The following is a 17,882-nucleotide window of genomic DNA, read 5'->3' as shown; positions in this document are numbered from 1 at the left end:
CCCAAAAATTTCTATTATTTTGCATGCTTTCCACTTTGTAACCCTTGTACAAAGTGTTTGAAAAACGGTAATGAAGTGGAAAAATTAAATTTGGGACGGTTTTTTTCACCTAGTAGAATAGACGACCGGTCTGGCGCAGTCGGTAGTGACTCTGCCTGCTACGCCGCGGTCCCGGGTTCGAATCCTGGTAAGGGCATTTATTTGTGTGATGAGCACAGGATATTTGTTCCTGAGTCGTGGATGTTTTCTATGTATATAAGTATTTATGTATTATATATATCGTTTTCTGAGTACCCACAACACAAGCCTTCTTTGAGCTTACCGTGGGACTCAGTCAATCTGTGTAAGAATGTCCTATAATATTTATTTATTTATAAGAAAAGGCTCGTGATTCTGAATAGGAAAAACATTAACTTTACCTATTTTGGAAAAAAGTTTTCGAATCTTTTTTCGCGAAAATGCCCTTTTCAAAATTTAAATTTTGTGGTTATTATCATAGTATTCTTCTTACAGGAGCAAAAAGCTTCAAGCGTCCGCAAGTCGAAATGCTTGCTCGCAGATGGCAGCACCACTGCTTGGAGGTGCGCGAGGCGGCGCAAGCGCTTCTTTTGGCTGAACTTGGAAGGTAAATTCTTTATTAAATCTCTGTAAACCGGTAATGTTCGGGTTAAATATTTTTAAAATCGCCAGTAACAAGCAGGCCTTTTTCAGTTATGTGACAGACTTTAAGAAGAATGTAACCATACAAAAGCAGTCTCCGTTTTCGTCTCGGGATTATGTTAATGGTAATTAACCATAGCTATGCCTTGACATTTAACTTTTCTAGATTTTGTTATTATTATTATTAATCAGGAGTGAACGAAGGTACAAAAGCGAATAGTTTTCATTAGAAAAATGCTTTTAACTGTTATAATAAATATTTTTTTTATAAAATCGAACATCTATGGTTGACATAGGTACTACAAAATATGTAAAAATATAAAAAAAAGTCATAAACGTGTGGCAATAAACTAAGACACGGCCAAAGGGGGTGTTTTAAATCGACAGGGGTTACAAATTTTCTCTTCGCACGTGTATTGTATGACGTTTTTCAGTACATTATGGCCCTTTGAAGTTTTCACGTGACAGAAAATGTACTACTTTCCGCACTAGTAATTTTTTTTTCAATAATATCTGGCAATTACATTTATATAACAAAATGTTTAACAATTGAATGTTTACAGACTGGGCCCTAAAGGTCGCAAGGGTTTGGTCGACAACTGGGCTCAGTACCTGCCTCTATACACGCACACTGAAAGTATCAACCCTCACGCTGCTCATAAGGAACCCGCTGAGAAAGTCGCTAAAGCTGTAAGTCAAACTCGTTGGAATCCTACCAGGGGGCCGATTTTTGAATCTCACGGCATTCGAATTCAGAAAATTGTCACTGAAAATAGTAGGCAATTTCGGTGACAATTTTCTGAATTCGAACGCCGTGAGATTCAAAAATCGGCCCCCTGTACCTTGATGTAGTTTTCTTTTTTTTTTATCTTAGAATTGTAGAAATAATTTGATTAAAGGTTTATAATTTATAAATACAGATACAATACAGAAATTGATGTTAATATCACCACAAAAGTGCGAACCGTTATCTCACTGAAATGGAAAATAAAATAGAATAGAATAAACATTTATTCGTGAACACAGGCAAGACAAAATACACATAATAACAACAAGACAAAAAGTAATGAAGTGCCACGAAATGGTATAATCTAATAAACGGGATTTGAAGGACAAACTAGCGGCCCGCCCCGACGACCACGGGGATTATCAAAAAATGGTGATAATAATTTATCCGCAACATTAAAAAAAAAAAAAAAATGGGGACATCTTACACAGATCAACTTAGCCCCAAACTAAGAAAAGCTTGTACTATGGGTGCTAAGCGACGATATACATACTTAAATAGATAAATACATACTTATACACATAGAAAACATCCATGACTCAGGAACAAATATCTGTGCTCATCACACAAATAAATGCCCTTACCGGGATTCGAACCCAGGACCGCGGCTCAGCAGGCAGGGTCACTACCGACTGAGCCAGACCGGTCGTCAAAAACAACACCAACAACAACATTATACATATGCCATGGCGGACTTTTTGTACACTTATATAAGAGGTTCCATTTTGTTATAGCTCGATACGATTAAAGCTCTTGAGTAGCGTCATTTTTACCGACTTGATTACTAAATATCGTCATATTGCAATCAATTTAAAACAAAACAACAAATTATATACCTAAACTTATCTCAAGAATTGTATTCTCATTGTATTCATAGGTGAAAACCGCATGAAAATCGTTCATTAGATGTTAGGGTATTACACACAGACACAGTGAGACGCGGCGGGTCTTTCTTTTATAAGGTGTAGTAATAATAATATGTTAATTGAATATTATTTATATCCTATCAGGAAGAAGAATTCGAAGAGGAGGAGGAAGAGATAGTTCGCAAGCCCTCCTCGCTGGCTGAACTCAAACGCAAGCAGACGACGGCTGTCGTCTTACTTGGTGTCATCGGGGCTGAGTTCGGGCAAGATATCACTAGTGAAGGTATATTAAATACATTAATTCATGTCTGATGCAAACGGGGTAGGCAGAGCACATGGTCATCAAATTTCAAGGCCACTCCTGGCAGTTAAGTTGAAAGAAATTGTGATACTGCAATGACGTAAGACTTCCCTCACTTCTATTTGAAAGAGATAAACATTTGCCTTACTTTCACGTACTTATACAGATGTAATGCGAAAAGGATTTCCTTCGTATTTTTCCGGAAACGTTCGTATTTGTCACGCTAGTTCAGTCAATGTCAGTACGTCTTGTACTGAGACTGACTGAAATAGCATGACACGTTCGTAAGTTTCCGTAACAATATTAAGGCAAATCAATACGCACTACATCTGTAATAGCTTTTTGAAATCTTGATACGCAATCTGACAGCTCCGCTTTCTGCAATCTGACAAATACAAATTGTAAAAAAGACTATTTTTAATTGAGGTACATACGAGTACAGTCGAAATTCATCATTAACGCGGAAATAAAATTGCATTATTTTTATTTGGAATTTATTATGTAATTTTTGACGATCATGATGAGAAGATAAACATAATTTTGACATGTAGCAAATTTATAGTGTAATTTTTATCATGAAATAAAGAAATCTAATCTAATCATTGAGATTATGACGGAATCAACAATTTTAATGTCAAATAACTACATACTAAGCACAGCATCTCGTAAAACCAGTGAGAAACTAACAATCAAACATAAAAATATTCTTATTAGGTATATTACTTTGTTATATTTCTATAGACATTTTCATGAAGCTTATCTATTGTATAAGATGCAACATCAAAGTAAATGTAATTATCTATAATAATAAAACTAACTTAAAAACTAAAATAAACTAATAATAATAAATTACGGAATGAAATGTGACAAACCTAAGGTATTTTAGTACACTGGCATTTATTGAAACGCGATTCAGACTATTTTTAACTATTCTTTTCTTGTCTGTTTATATTTTTTTTCAAATTTAGGTATTTTTGTACATTTTCTACTCAGAATCACGAGCTGTGTCGATTCCGCATGAGAAAAATGCCCTACATTTTTATTTCCACTGAGTTACAATTTCTCTTACAACTAGTTTGATCGTAACTCAGAGGAAAAAAAAATATGGAAATTTTGGGACATTTTTTGTCTCCTACTAGAATAGAAAGAGCTCATGTTTCTGAATAGACAAACTGTAAAAAAAATCCAAAAATAGAGAAAAAGTGAAAAAATATGCCCATTTCTAAATTCGACTGTACTCAAAATGATAGATAGATAGATTTCTTTATTTCATGATAAAAATTGCACTATAAATTTGCTACATGTCAAAATTATGTTTATCTTCTCATCATGATCGTCAAAAATTACATAATAGATTCCAAAAAAAAATTTGTGTCTCCCAATAAGGATCGTCATTTACAAAGAAAGAATATACACATGCCAAGCTAGATAAAATTAATAAATTAAGTTACAATATCATGAAATTATCACGAAGCAAGAAAATATTATATAACAGAGAAATATAGGTATAATAATATCATCGATCATTAAAAAATCAAATCCATGTACTCATTTACAGAGTACAGGGGGTTATCTAACAAAAGGTTTCTCAATTTGCGCTTAAATGTACAGCTGTGTGTTGTTGCCTCACTATTATTATCCCTAATTTATTTACCACTCTCCTGCATATGTTTTGCTCAATTCCCGCTTATTGTATTAATTGGCATATAAATATTTAGGAGCGGCGGGCAATAAAAGACGCAAGGATGGGGATAGCAGGAAAAGCTCCGTCGTTGAAGGTGAGACCTAAATTTTGCTTTTCATTAAATAGGCTACTTGACCCTTTTTTAGGGTTCCGTAGTCAACTAGGAACCCTTATAGTTTCGCCATGTCTGTCTGTCCGTCCGTCCGTCCGTCCGTCCGTCCGTCCGTCCGTCCGTCCGTCCGTCCGTCCGTCCGTCCGTCCGTCCGTCCGTCCGTCCGCGGATAATCTCAGTAACCATTAGCACTAGAAAGCTGAAATTTGGTACCAATATGTATATTAATCACGCCAACAAAGTGCAAAAATAAAAAATGGAAAAAAATGTTTTATTAGGGTACCCCCCCTACATGTAAAGTGGGGGCTGATATTTTTTTTCATTCCAACCCCAACATGTGATATATTGTTGGATAGGTATTTAAAAATGAATAAGGGTTTACTAAGATAGTTTTTTGATAATATTAATATTTTCGGAAATAATCGCGTCCCCCCCCCCCTCTAACTTTTGAACCATATGTTTAAAAAATATGAAAAAAATCACAAAAGTAGAACTTTATAAAGACTTTCTAGGAAAATTGTTTTGAACTTGATAGATTCAGTAGTTTTTGAGAAAAATACGGAAAACTACGGAACCCTACACTGAGCGTGGCCCGACACGCTCTTGGCCGATTTTTAAAGTCTGTCTTATATGATTGAGTACTGCCCAATTAACCGAAATAAAATATTATCCTATTTTATTATGACTTAAAAACAGCAAAATAGTACATTTCGATACAAGTGCGAAAAAGAGGAAGTTCGAAACGAGTGGCGATAAATTAAAACACGACCGAAGGGAGTGTTTTAAATCGACACGAGTTACGAATTTCCTTTTCGCACGTGTATTGAACGACGTTTTTCAGTACAACTTCGAAGGCTCATCTGTACTGAAAAACGTCGTTCAATACACGTGCGAAAAGGAAATTCGTAACTCGTGTCGATTTAAAACACTCCCTTCGGTCGTGTTTTAATTTATCGCCACTCTTTTCGAACTTCCTCTTTTTCGCACTTGTATCGAAATGTACTATTAAAGTAACTTTTACGTAATCAGGCGAAAACAACACAGTCAAGTTAATCTGTAGATTGTCTGTGCATCAGGTCATTCTACTCGAAAACAACATTTTCTGACTTTTTAAGTATTGAGTCATAAAGTTCAATATGTCAGTGATTGTTTTGACATGCAGTAAGGTTCGAATTCGATGACGTCACTACATAAAATAAAAAAATACACTTATTTTTAATCGAAGATACGTAGTCATCAATCTAAAAATATTGGAACTTTTATGTCAAATAGTACAGAAGACAATCATTTATTGTGCCAAATTCGATATGAGTCTAGTAACCTATTCTATTATGCTTTGATTTGGTGTTTCCCAGCATCTTAGTTTTTCTCCACAGCATATTCCAGCAGTTCTCAAAAAGTTTGTACATAGCCACGTCAGCAAATTTTGATTGATCCTATTTTGCTACCAACATTTAGTAATAATAAGTCGACTTTCGTAAAATATATACAGGTTAATTGTTATAATTAAAAAAATATAGATACTATAAAACCTTAATGATGAAATAAAACTTACTAAAATCTCAATTCATCAAAAAATCTCTTTCCTTAATTTTTGTACAAACTTTTTGAGAACCGCTGATTCACTGGATCTGCGTATGACAACTGCGATATTAATTTATTCTTTTTTCGACGTTTTACTCACTCATAATTTTATTATGCTGTATACTGTTGCTATACACTGCGTTTCTAGTTACTTTCGTGCAGTTTAGAAATAATCATAAATACTGAGAAAACAAATAATAATCTCAATTAGTTTTCGGCGATATTTCTCAACATAAACGTATTTCAACAATAACTTGTCGCCTGCGGTATTTCCGAATCTATACGACCTTCAAATCTTCAAGAAAAGAGCGTACACCCATCTTAAAGGTCGGCAATGCATCTCCAACACTTCTGGTGTTTCTGACTGACTGACTTACATATCAACGCACAGCCGAAACCGCTGGTCCTAGAGATTCCAAATTTGGCACGTAGGTTCCTTATACGTAAGGTGTATAGGAGCACTAAGAAAGGATTTTTAACCCCCGACGCAAAAACGACGGGGTGTTATAAGTTTGACGTGTCTGTCTGTCTGTGTGTCTGTCTATCTGTCTGCCTATCTGTCTGTCTGTCTGTCTGTCTGTCTGTCTGTCTGTCTGCCTATCTGTCTGTCTGTCTATCTGTCTGCCTATCTGTCTGTCTGTTTGTCTGTGTGTGTGTCTGTCTGTGGCATCGTAGCTCCCGAACGGATGAACCGATTTAGATTTTTTTTGTCTGAAAGCTGAGTTAGTCGGGAGTATTCTTAGCCATGTTTTGTAAAAATCGGTCTTTTAATTTTGTTCAAAATACACATCCAAAGGGAATGGGGGTCCAAAGTTCAAAGTTTGAATAAGATTACTTTTAGTACGCGGGCGCAGCTAGTCTATTACGAATTCTACTATTCATTTTTATATTAAAGGAAAAAATGGAAAAAATTTACGCTTCCGGCGGGACTTGAACCCGCACCATTTTTGCAATCCGTGCAATGCTCTTACCAATTGAGCTACGGAAGCCACGCCGGACTTCGCAAATCTTTCCATGCCTATCCTTTTGTACACACGTCTTGGGGTGACGTCTAGCGCCATCTACCGACAGACTATTACATCTTGTAACGGCACTGGAGTCTCAAGTTATATTGAGAATTCACCAGTAACAATGTGCTAACCCATACTAAATTAATTTTTATTAAGCAGAAACGTCTGCTAACAGCGTAAGTCCCGCCGAAAGCGTAAATTTTTCCATTTTTTCCTTTAATATAAAAATGTTTAGAATCGTTAGCAGACGTTTCTGCTTAATAAAAATTAATTCTACTATTGTTTCCAGGTTTCACCCTATCAGCGTCGAACAACCTGGCTCGTCTCACGGCGCTCGCGCTCACACATCTACTCCTATCGCCGCCGTGCGCTCGCCTGCCAGCGCATACGCCGCTGCGGCGCGCGGCGGTGGACTTACTGGGGCGAGGGTTCACTGTGTGGGAGCCTTATTTGGACGTCAGCCATGTTTTGTTAGGTAAGTTGTAATGCAACCGTTTATTACAAGGGCTAGTAAATAATATTTAGGGCTAATTTTAATAAGAAAGAAATCGGAAATCCTGGTCACGGCACCAATGAGGAAGCACACTGACATTTTATCCTGCCAGGCGGCGCCTGTGCAAGTGTTTAGGCATGTAACTGTCATTCATATGTGTGAGAGAGAAAACATGTCATCTTCTCGCTCTCACGTATGAAATTATTTATCTGTACAATGCAACTGCAATGGACTAAAAGGGTGGCGCGATCTGTCATAATACTCATAATCTTTGAGTGTGCCTCCTCATTACAACGCTAATGAAGATTTGATATTGTAAGGCTGTGTAGTTTGCTCATTCTATTTAATTTTATGGAATATAAATTAAGTAATGCAAAGGCACGTAAATAAAGTAATACAAACTGATTGAAAATTACACTATTTTTACATAAAAGATGTGGCCTCGGAGATATCTTCAATGGCCGTAGGACCGTCGTGAGCTTCTCAAGACACTTGTATATTTATGGTTTTGATTTTAAAACACTAAAACATTTTTGATTTTTAACACGCTTTTATTAGGTCGTCGTGTATGTAACTATGTATGTAATGGAATCTAAGGAAGCTAATTTAACCATCTTCCAGGAGTCGTAGCGTAATGAAAATTGGCAGCTATATGTAGTTCCGATGACAATACAATAATATGGTACTGTTGAGCTGATCTGATGATGGAGTCGGAAGATATGAACTGGAACTACATGATGGAACATCGTATCATAGCTGTTTTTGGGCTTCTTAGGAAAGTCTTGTAATGAACTTTGACTACAATTAGGTTTCAAGGTCTGATGATGGAGCCGGAAGATATGAGCTGGAACTACATGATGGAACATCGTATCATAGCTGTTTTTGGGCTTCTTAGAAAAGTCTTGTAATGAACTTTGACTACGATTAGGTTTCAAGGTCTGATGATGGAGCCGGAAGATATGAACTGGAACTACATGATGGAACATCGTATCATAGCTGTTTTTGGGCTTCTTAGAAAAGTCTTGTAATGAACTTTGACTACGATTAGGTTTCAAGGTCTGATGATGGAGCCGGAAGATATGAACTGGAACTACATGATGGAACATCGTATCATAGCTGTTTTTGGGCTTCTTAGAAAAGTCTTGTAATGAACTATGACTACGATTAGGTTTCAAGGCCTGATGATGGTGCCGGAAGATAAGAACAGAAAAAAGGGGGGGGGAGGCTCGAGGGGGAAGCATGAAAGAAAGATCAACGTAGTATTTAGAATAAGTTGGGTTAGCGTTTTCTTGTGACCTTTAAGAGCAAACAAAGGGGGGCTCGGGGGGCGAAGCCCCCGCATGAAAGAAAGATCAACGTAGTATTTAAGATAAGTTGGGTTAGCGTTTTCTTGTGACCTTTAAGAGCAAACAAAACGTTGTATTTTAAATAAGTTAGGTTAGGGTTTTCTTGTTACCCTTAAGAGTAACGAAAAGGGGGGGCTCGCATAAAAGAAAGATTAACGTAGTATTTAAAATAAGTTGGGTTAGCGTTCCCTTGTGACCTTTAAGAGCAAACAAAGGGGGGCTCGGGGGCGAAGCCCCCGCATGAAAGAAAGATCAACGTTGTATTTAAAATAAGTTGGGTTAGGGTTTTGCTTGTTACCCTTAAGAGTAACGAAAAGGGGGCTCGGGGGCGAAGCCCCCGCATAAAAGAAAGATTGACGTAGTATTTAAAATTAGTTGAGTTAGCGTTTTCTTGTGACCTTTAAGAGCAAACAAAGGGGGCTCGGGGGCGAAGCCCCCGCATAAAAGAAAGATCAACGTTGTATTTAAAATAAGTTGGTTTAGGGTTTTCTTGTGACCCTTAAGAGTAACGAAAAGGGGGCTCGGGGGCGAAGCCCCCGCATAAAAGAAAGATCAACGTAATATTTAAAATAAGTTGGGTTAGGGTTTTCTTGTGACCCTTAAGAGCAAACAAAGGGGGCTCGGGGGCGAAGCCCCCTCATGAAAGAAAGATCCAGGTAGTATTTAAGATAAGTTGGGTTAGCGTTTTCTTGTGACCTTTAAGAGCAAACAAAGGGGGGCTCGGGGGGCGAAGCCCCCCGCATAAAAGAAAGATCAACGTAGTATTTAAAATAAGTTGGGTTAGGGTTTTCTTGTGACCCTTAAGAGTAACGAAAAGGGGGCTCGGGGGGCGAAGCCCCCCCCCCCGCATAAAAGAAAGATCAACGTAGTATTTAAAATAAGTTGGGTTAGCGTTTTCTTGTGACCTTTAAGAGCAAACAAAGGGGGCTCGGGGGCGAAGCCCCCGCATGAAAGAAAGATCAACGTAGTATTTAAGATAAGTTGGGTTAGCGTTTTCTTGTGACCTTTCAGAGCAAACAAAGGGGGGCTCGGGGGGCGAAGCCCCCGCATAAAAGAAAGATCAACGTTGTATTTAAAATAAGTTGGGTTAAGGTTTTCTTGTGATCCTTAAGAGTAAAGAAAAGGGGGGCTCGGGGGGCGAAGCCCCCCGCATGAAAGAAAGATCAACGTAGTATTTAAGATAAGTTGGGTTAACGTTTTCTTGTGACCTTTAAAAGCAAACAAAGGGGGGCTCGGGGGGCGAAGCCCCCGCATAAAAGAAAGATAAACGTTGTATTTTAAATAAGTTGGGTTAGGGTTTTCTTGTTACCCTTAAGAGTAACGAAAAGGGGGGGCTCGGGGAGCGAAGCCCCCCGCATAAAAGAAAGATTAACGTAGTATTTAAAATAAGTTGGTTTAGCGTTTTCTTGTGACCTTTAAGAATAAACAAAGGGGGCTCGGGGGCGAAGCCCCCGCATAAAAGAAAGATCAACGTTGTATTTAAAATAAGTTGGGTTAGCGTTTTCTTGTGACCTTTAAGAGCAAACAAAGGGGGGCTCGGGGGGCGAAGCCCCCCGCATGAAAGAAAGATCAACGTTGTATTTAAAATAAGTTGGGTTAGGGTTTTCTTGTTACCCTTAAGAGTAACGAAAAGGGGGGCTCGGGGGGCGAAGCCCCCGCATAAAAGAAAGATTGACGTAGTATTTAAAATAAGTTGGGTTAGCGTTTTCTTGTGACCTTTAAGAGCAAACAAAGGGGGCTCGGGGGCGAAGCCCCCGCATAAAAGAAAGATCAACATTGTATTTAAAATAAGTTGGTTTAGGGTTTTCTTGTGACCCTTAAGAGTAACGAAAAGGGGGGCTCGGGGGGCGAAGCCCCCCGCATAAAAGAAAGATCAACATAGTATTTAAAATAAGTTGGGTTAGGGTTTTCTTGTGACCCTTAAGAGCAAACAAAGGGGGGCTCGGGGGGCGAAGCCCCCCGCATGAAAGAAAGATCAACGTAGTATTTAAGATAAGTTAGGTTAGCGTTTTCTTGTGACCTTTAAGAGCAAACAAAGGGGAGCTCGGGGGGCGAAGCCCCCCGCATAAAAGAAAGATAAACGTTGTATTTTAAATAAGTTGGGTTAGGGTTTTCTTGTTACCCTTAAGAGTAACGAAAAGGGGGGGCTCGGGGGGCGAAGCCCCCGCATAAAAGAAAGATTAGCGTAGTATTTAAAATAAGTTGGGTTAGCGTTATCTTGTGACCTTTAAGAGCAAACAAAGGGGGCTCGGGGGCGAAGCCCCCCGCATAAAAGAAAGATCAACGTTGTATTTAAAATAAGTTGGGTTAGCGTTTTCTTGTTACCTTTAAGAGCAAACAAAGGGGGGCTCGGGGGGCGAAGCCCCCCGCATAAAAGAAAGATAAACGTTGTATTTAAAATAAGTTGGGTTAGGGTTTTCTTGTTACCCTTAAGAGTAACGAAAAGGGGGGCTCGGGGGGCGAAGCCCCCCGCATAAAAGAAAGATCAACGTAGTATTTAAAATAAGTTGGGTTAGGGTTTTCTTGTGACCCTTAAGAGTAACGAAAAGGGGGGCTCGGGGGCGAAGCCCCCCCCCCCCCCCCGCATAAAAGAAAGATCAACGTAGTATTTAAAATAAGTTGGGTTAGCGTTTTCTTGTGACCTTTAAGAGCAAACAAAGGGGGCTCGGGGGTGAAGCCCCCGCATGAAAGAAAGATCAACGTAGTATTTAAGATAAGTTGGGTTAGCGTTTTCTTGTGACCTTTCAGAGCAAACAAAGGGGGCTCGGGGGCGAAGCCCCCGCATAAAAGAAAGATCAACGTTGTATTTAAAATAAGTTGGGTTAAGGTTTTCTTGTGATCCTTAAGAGTAAAGAAAAGGGGGCTCGGGGGCGAAGCCCCCGCATGAAAGAAAGATCAACGTAGTATTTAAGATAAGTTGGGTTAACGTTTTCTTGTGACCTTTAAAAGCAAACAAAGGGGGGCTCGGGGGGCGAAGCCCCCCGCATAAAAGAAAGATAAACGTTGTATTTTAAATAAGTTGGGTTAGGGTTTTCTTGTTACCCTTAAGAGTAACGAAAAGGGGGGGCTCGGGGAGCGAAGCCCCCCGCATAAAAGAAAGATTAACGTAGTATTTAAAATAAGTTGGGTTAGCGTTTTCTTGTGACCTTTAAGAATAAACAAAGGGGGCTCGGGGGCGAAGCCCCCCGCATAAAAGAAAGATCAACGTTGTATTTAAAATAAGTTGGGTTAGCGTTTTCTTGTGACCTTTAAGAGCAAACAAAGGGGGGCTCGGGGGGCGAAGCCCCCCGCATGAAAGAAAGATCAACGTTGTATTTAAAATAAGTTGGGTTAGGGTTTTCTTGTTACCCTTAAGAGTAACGAAAAGGGGGCTCGGGGGCGAAGCCCCCGCATAAAAGAAAGATTGACGTAGTATTTAAAATAAGTTGGGTTAGCGTTTTCTTGTGACCTTTAAGAGCAAACAAAGGGGGGCTCGGGGGGCGAAGCCCCCCGCATAAAAGAAAGATCAACATTGTATTTAAAATAAGTTGGTTTAGGGTTTTCTTGTGACCCTTAAGAGTAACGAAAAGGGGGGCTCGGGGGGCGAAGCCCCCCGCATAAAAGAAAGATCAACATAGTATTTAAAATAAGTTGGGTTAGGGTTTTCTTGTGACCCTTAAGAGCAAACAAAGGGGGCTCGGGGGCGAAGCCCCCGCATGAAAGAAAGATCAACGTAGTATTTAAGATAAGTTAGGTTAGCGTTTTCTTGTGACCTTTAAGAGCAAACAAAGGGGAGCTCGGGGGGCGAAGCCCCCCGCATAAAAGAAAGATAAACGTTGTATTTTAAATAAGTTGGGTTAGGGTTTTCTTGTTACCCTTAAGAGTAACGAAAAGGGGGGCTCGGGGGCGAAGCCCCCGCATAAAAGAAAGATTAGCGTAGTATTTAAAATAAGTTGGGTTAGCGTTATCTTGTGACCTTTAAGAGCAAACAAAGGGGGGGCTCGGGGGCGAAGCCCCCGCATAAAAGAAAGATCAACGTTGTATTTAAAATAAGTTGGGTTAGCGTTTTCTTGTTACCTTTAAGAGCAAACAAAGGGGGCTCGGGAGGCGAAGCCTCCCGCATAAAAGAAAGATAAACGTTGTATTTAAAATAAGTTGGGTTAGGGTTTTCTTGTTACCCTTAAGAGTAACGAAAAGGGGGCTCGGGGGCGAAGCCCCCGCATAAAAGAAAGATTAACGTAGTATTTAAAATAAGTTGGGTTAGCGTTTTCTTGTGACCTTTAAGAGCAAACAAAGGGGGCTCGGGGGCGAAGCCCCCGCATAAAAGAAAGATCAACGTTGTATTTAAAATAAGTTGGGTAATGGTTTTCCTGTGACCCTTAAGAGCAAATAAAGGGGGCTCGGCAAAAAAGAAATACTTAAATTTTGTTTTGAATTAGTTGAAATGTGACAATATTTTCTAATCGAGTCAAACAAAATCCCACTAGCTGAGAGCTTCAAAACAATGTATGGCGAAAGTATGTCTCTCTAATGTCTTCAAGAAGTCCGCGATGGCACATGTCTATATTGTCTATCTTTTACGGATAACTTACTAGGTATAAACATTTTTATGATAATACCGTAATAAGAAAGTAGCCGCTAGTTATTATTAAGTAGCAATTAGCAATAAGTACACGTTAAGCCACAAATGGCATGTAAAATCCGCCTACTTGAAATAAATTTATGTATAAATGTTAAAAGTATTTCATTATTAATGACTAAAAAGTATCAAATAAATTAATAGTTTAAAAAACACTATAAAACACGCTTTTATAAATGCACGTAAAAGCCAAAAATAAATTATGGATCGTTCAAGTTGTCTCTATTTGTGAGCTGAAGTTTAAAAACTATGTGCTTTTAATTATAATATTTGATTGTAAAAGCGTGGGGCGCTGGAACAGGAAAGACTTTCTTGTAAACAAATACTAATCCGAACTTCCTGGCGAATGAAGTTGCATAAGAACATAACGTTTACATATGCCGCCTAAGGGTTACCAAAGAGAACCAAAGATATCTCGTCCACGAACAAGAACTCTGCATCCTGTCACTGTAGACACTTTCCCCTTTTGTACTTTGATTACCGGAAAAAAGCGGCGTTCTAAGTGTCGGTGACTGTCGACTCTCCTCGCTACTAGCGCATATTTTGTCAGAGTTCGACAAACTGGTACCTACTTTGAACACTGACTTTTAATTGATTTGACTGTTTAATGTAGAACCTACTAGTCATGCTGCAACTCCAGTTAGCGCGTCAATCTGTGTAACCTCCTTCCCGTAACATAGCATAATTTGATTTATCAGCAAGTTATACAAAAAGTCTTTCCTGTTCCAGCGCCCCACGCTTTTACAATCAAATATTATAATTAAAAGCACATAGTTTTTAAACTTCAGCTCACAAATAGAGACAACTTGAACGATCCATAATTTATTTTTGGCTTTTACGTGCATTTATAAAAGCGTGTTTTATAGTGTTTTTTAAACTATTAATTTATTCGTATCCAGGTCTGCTAGAGATGTGTTCGGACGCGGACAAGTTGGTGCCGTCCATGAGCTACGGACTGCCGCTTACCGCACAAGCTGACTCCTGCCGTACAGCGCGCCACGCGCTCACACTTATCGCCACCGCTAGGTAATATTATGACGTAATGTATAATGTGTAACTTACGACCTAACTTTTAGGAATTTAGAGTCCTATCTTAAAAGTCTACAGCGCACCTACATCCTACACAGGCCGCAAAATATTAGGCCGCGGCCACTGCAACACCAAATGGTGTCGATTCGTCTGTCTCCTACCCAAACTGGCCATACGACAACTGCAAATAATTTACTATCATAATGAATAATATAATACATACATACATACATACAATCACGCCTGTATCCCATAAAGGGGTAGGCAGAACACATGAAACTACTAAAGCTTCAGTGCCACTCTTGGCAAATAAGGGGTTGAAAGAAAACGAAACTGTGACATTGCAGTGACAGGTTGCCAGCCTCTCGCCTACGCCACAATTTAACCCATATCCCATAGTCGCCTTCTACGACACCCACGGGAAGAAAGGGGGTGGTGAAATTCTTAACCCGTCACCACACAGGCAATAATATAATATACTAGTTTATGCCCAAAGAAAGAGACAAAAAGAAGCTTATGTCACTATCTCGACTTAAAAAATCACGATAGTTCGTCGCTCCGTTTTGCCGTGAAAGATGGACAAACAAACAGACACACACTTTCCCATTTATAATATTAGTATGTATCTAAACTGGTGTCTGACGCACACTATTCAATTGATTCCTATTACGAGACCTAACACTGTATCAAATGAGTAAAACTGTAAGCATACAAATATACACATATAATTATAAAATTCGCTCGCTCAGCCTTGCCTATTAATAATTAATGTAAGTTTTAATCTAGCAGTAAGCATGCCAATGTACCTGACGTGTAAAATTTTATTTTATCAATAAAGGATTGTATTGTATTGTATGCTTACAGGCCAGCGGCGTTTATAACAACCATGGCCCGTGAAGTCGCTCGCTGCGCCGCCGCGCAGCAGTCTGGACAGCCTTCTCCCGCCTACCACGCTTTACAGAAGGGCAGGGCCGAAGTCTTGAGAGGAATCGAGCTGCTTATCGATAGGATGCATAATGAAGTTGCCGAGTTATTAGTTGAGGTTAGTGAGAAAGTTTTAAATACTTTACCCTGGCAATCCGTCGTCTTACCAGTGGCCCGTTACTCGAAAGCAAGATGGCGGCTTAAATGTATGAGATATCGGTCCTACATCCGATATCGGATCGGATAATGTGAAAACGCACGAACACAGGACAATCGCATTAAAACGTCGGAGGCTAGTTTACCCGATTAAGAGTAACATTCGTGAAATATCAAATCAGTGTTTTATTTACAACTTAACACGTTTAAAGAGGATCGAGTATTATAGAGCGTTACTGTCGAAGTAAAATGTGGAATCACAGTGCATAGACTGCCATCTCTCGACACAAGCTTAAGACTTTTGAACCTGAGTTTTGACAATTTGGCCCATATTCTTAGTTTGATATGTTTTAATATGTCATATTATATTAGCGTTAATATGTCAAATATTAATATTAGTGCCATCTAGCTGAGCGTATCCCAAAGGTGTAATGCCATCTAGGCTACCGTACTTTTTTCTGTATAGCACTGAGGTACGTTTTTTTCTTAGACTATCTGTCTATACGGAGTTACATAATATATGTCTTTGTTGAAAGGTTGTTTCCATGGGATGTGTGTTGTGGGCAAGGAAAGTGTGTTTCCATGACAACCCATACGATTTGACAGTTCGCGCACTTGTAATACAAGGCTTGTACCTTTCAAGAAACAGGCAACTGCTCTAGATCCCTATCTCAGGTGGCCTAGCCGAACTGACTAGCGTCATAAAATAAAAAGTATGGGAAGAGTTGTAACTCCATACATCAGTAAATGCGGTTATTTGTATAGGCATAGTTAAGTGACATCTAGCGACAATCACGCGTCTACTAGCGTAAATTATCAGTACTGCTACTTGTCAATAGATGTCGCGACGAAGTCTAATGCTCACCAATTTTTAGCTAACATTATAATAGTATTAATCAGTATTCTGTTTTCAATACCTTCTGCTTGTAATACAAGTTGTAAACTGTTCTAATATTAAATTTTTGGCCGACGAGACATTGTTGCCACCTAGTATCGAGTAGTGGTACTGATAATTCACGCTATTTGACGCGTGATTGATGTTGATTGTCGCTAGATGTCACTTAACTATGCCTATACAAATAACCCGCATTTACTGATGTATGGAGTTACAACTCTTCTCTTACTTATTCCTCTATGATATCGTTAACGTTACGTGGCGAATAACTCGCAGTCTGGCTCTGTCACACCAGTACAAAAGAGTGAGAGCTAGCAACAAAATAACGAAGCTCAAGCGATTGTGAGGATGGCTAGGTAGAGCTACCAATACCACATCCATACAGCCAATTTTCACAATTTAAGAAGAAACATGATTTGCTCCTCTTTTATGTAAAGACTTGCTTTTGCTTGCCGCTTCGCTCGCGTTAGAAAGAGATAAAAAGTAGTCTGTGTCACTCTCCATCCCTTCAACTATCTCTGTCCAATTAAAAAATCACGACAATTCGTCGCTCTCTTTTGCCGTGAAATACAGACAAACAAACAGACACACACAACACTGATTTAAACTTTCACGATTATTACACATAATTATTTTTAAAAAAACCGGCCAAGAGCGTGTCGGGCCACGCTCAGTGTAGGGTTCCGTAGTTTTCCGTATTTTTCTCAAAAATTACGGAACCTATCAAGTTCGAAACAATTTTCCTAGAAAGTCTTTATAAAGTTCTACTTTTGTGATTTTTTCATATTTTTTAAACATATGGTTCAAAAGTTAGAGGGGTGGGGGGGGACGCACTTTTTTTTTCCTTTAGGAGCGATTATTTCCGAAAATATTAATATTATCAAAAAATGATCTTAGTAAACCCTTATTCATTTTTAAATACCTATCCAACAATATATCACACATTGAGGTTGGAATGAAAAAAATATCAGCCCCCACTTTACATGTAGGGGGGGGGGGGGTACCCTAATAAAACATTTTTTTCCATTTTTTATTTTTGCACTTTGTCGGCGTGATTGATATACATATTGGTACCAAATTTCAGCTTTCTAGTGCTAACGGTTACTGAGATTATCCGCGGACGGACGGACGGACGGACGGACAGACAGACATGGCGAAACTATAAGGGTTCCTAGTTGACTACGGAACCCTAAAAATCGGGACTTAATCGCGTATAACTAGTGCGCAAACAGTTAAAGTTGATAATCAAAACCAAGTGCGGGTAGTTCGAAAAACTCGCGCTGTCAGAAGGTGTTGATGTCATTTCAAGCCAGTCTTCTCCGAGACCACGGGGACAACGCCGTCCTTGAAACGTTGGAGGTCAGTTTCATATGTAGTTAGACACACACCATTCCCATTTATTAATATTAGTATTTTT

General features: G+C 39.1%; 1 protein-coding gene and 1 non-coding gene across 4 annotated transcripts in view; one reads left to right on the top strand and one right to left on the bottom strand.

Moving 5' to 3' along the window:
* The window catches only part of LOC125238814 (WD repeat-containing protein 7), a 191,326-nt gene that overhangs the window by 167,927 nt on the left and 5,517 nt on the right, over nucleotides 1-17,882 (top strand). For 2 of the 3 annotated variants that reach the window (XM_048146260.1, XM_048146259.1), the window contains exons 25-31: nucleotides 514-625; nucleotides 1,224-1,350; nucleotides 2,458-2,596; nucleotides 4,333-4,392; nucleotides 7,294-7,479; nucleotides 14,361-14,487; nucleotides 15,355-15,532. In XM_048146260.1, coding sequence (XP_048002217.1) covers nucleotides 514-625; nucleotides 1,224-1,350; nucleotides 2,458-2,596; nucleotides 4,333-4,392; nucleotides 7,294-7,479; nucleotides 14,361-14,487; nucleotides 15,355-15,532 — 929 coding nt within the window. The remainder of the gene's footprint in view (nucleotides 1-513; nucleotides 626-1,223; nucleotides 1,351-2,457; nucleotides 2,597-4,332; nucleotides 4,393-7,293; nucleotides 7,480-14,360; nucleotides 14,488-15,354; nucleotides 15,533-17,882) is intronic. The other variant, XM_048146261.1, reaches the window with a different exon arrangement.
* Nucleotides 6,910-6,983, bottom strand: Trnas-gga. The gene has a single exon. It is a non-coding gene; the product is annotated as a tRNA-Ser (tRNA).

Source organism: Leguminivora glycinivorella, chromosome 24 (assembly GCF_023078275.1).
Source record: "Leguminivora glycinivorella isolate SPB_JAAS2020 chromosome 24, LegGlyc_1.1, whole genome shotgun sequence".
Classification (NCBI taxonomy): domain Eukaryota; kingdom Metazoa; phylum Arthropoda; class Insecta; order Lepidoptera; family Tortricidae; genus Leguminivora; species Leguminivora glycinivorella.
The sequence above is the reverse complement of the archived record's forward strand: the minus strand, read 5'-3'. Positions and strand labels throughout refer to the sequence as shown.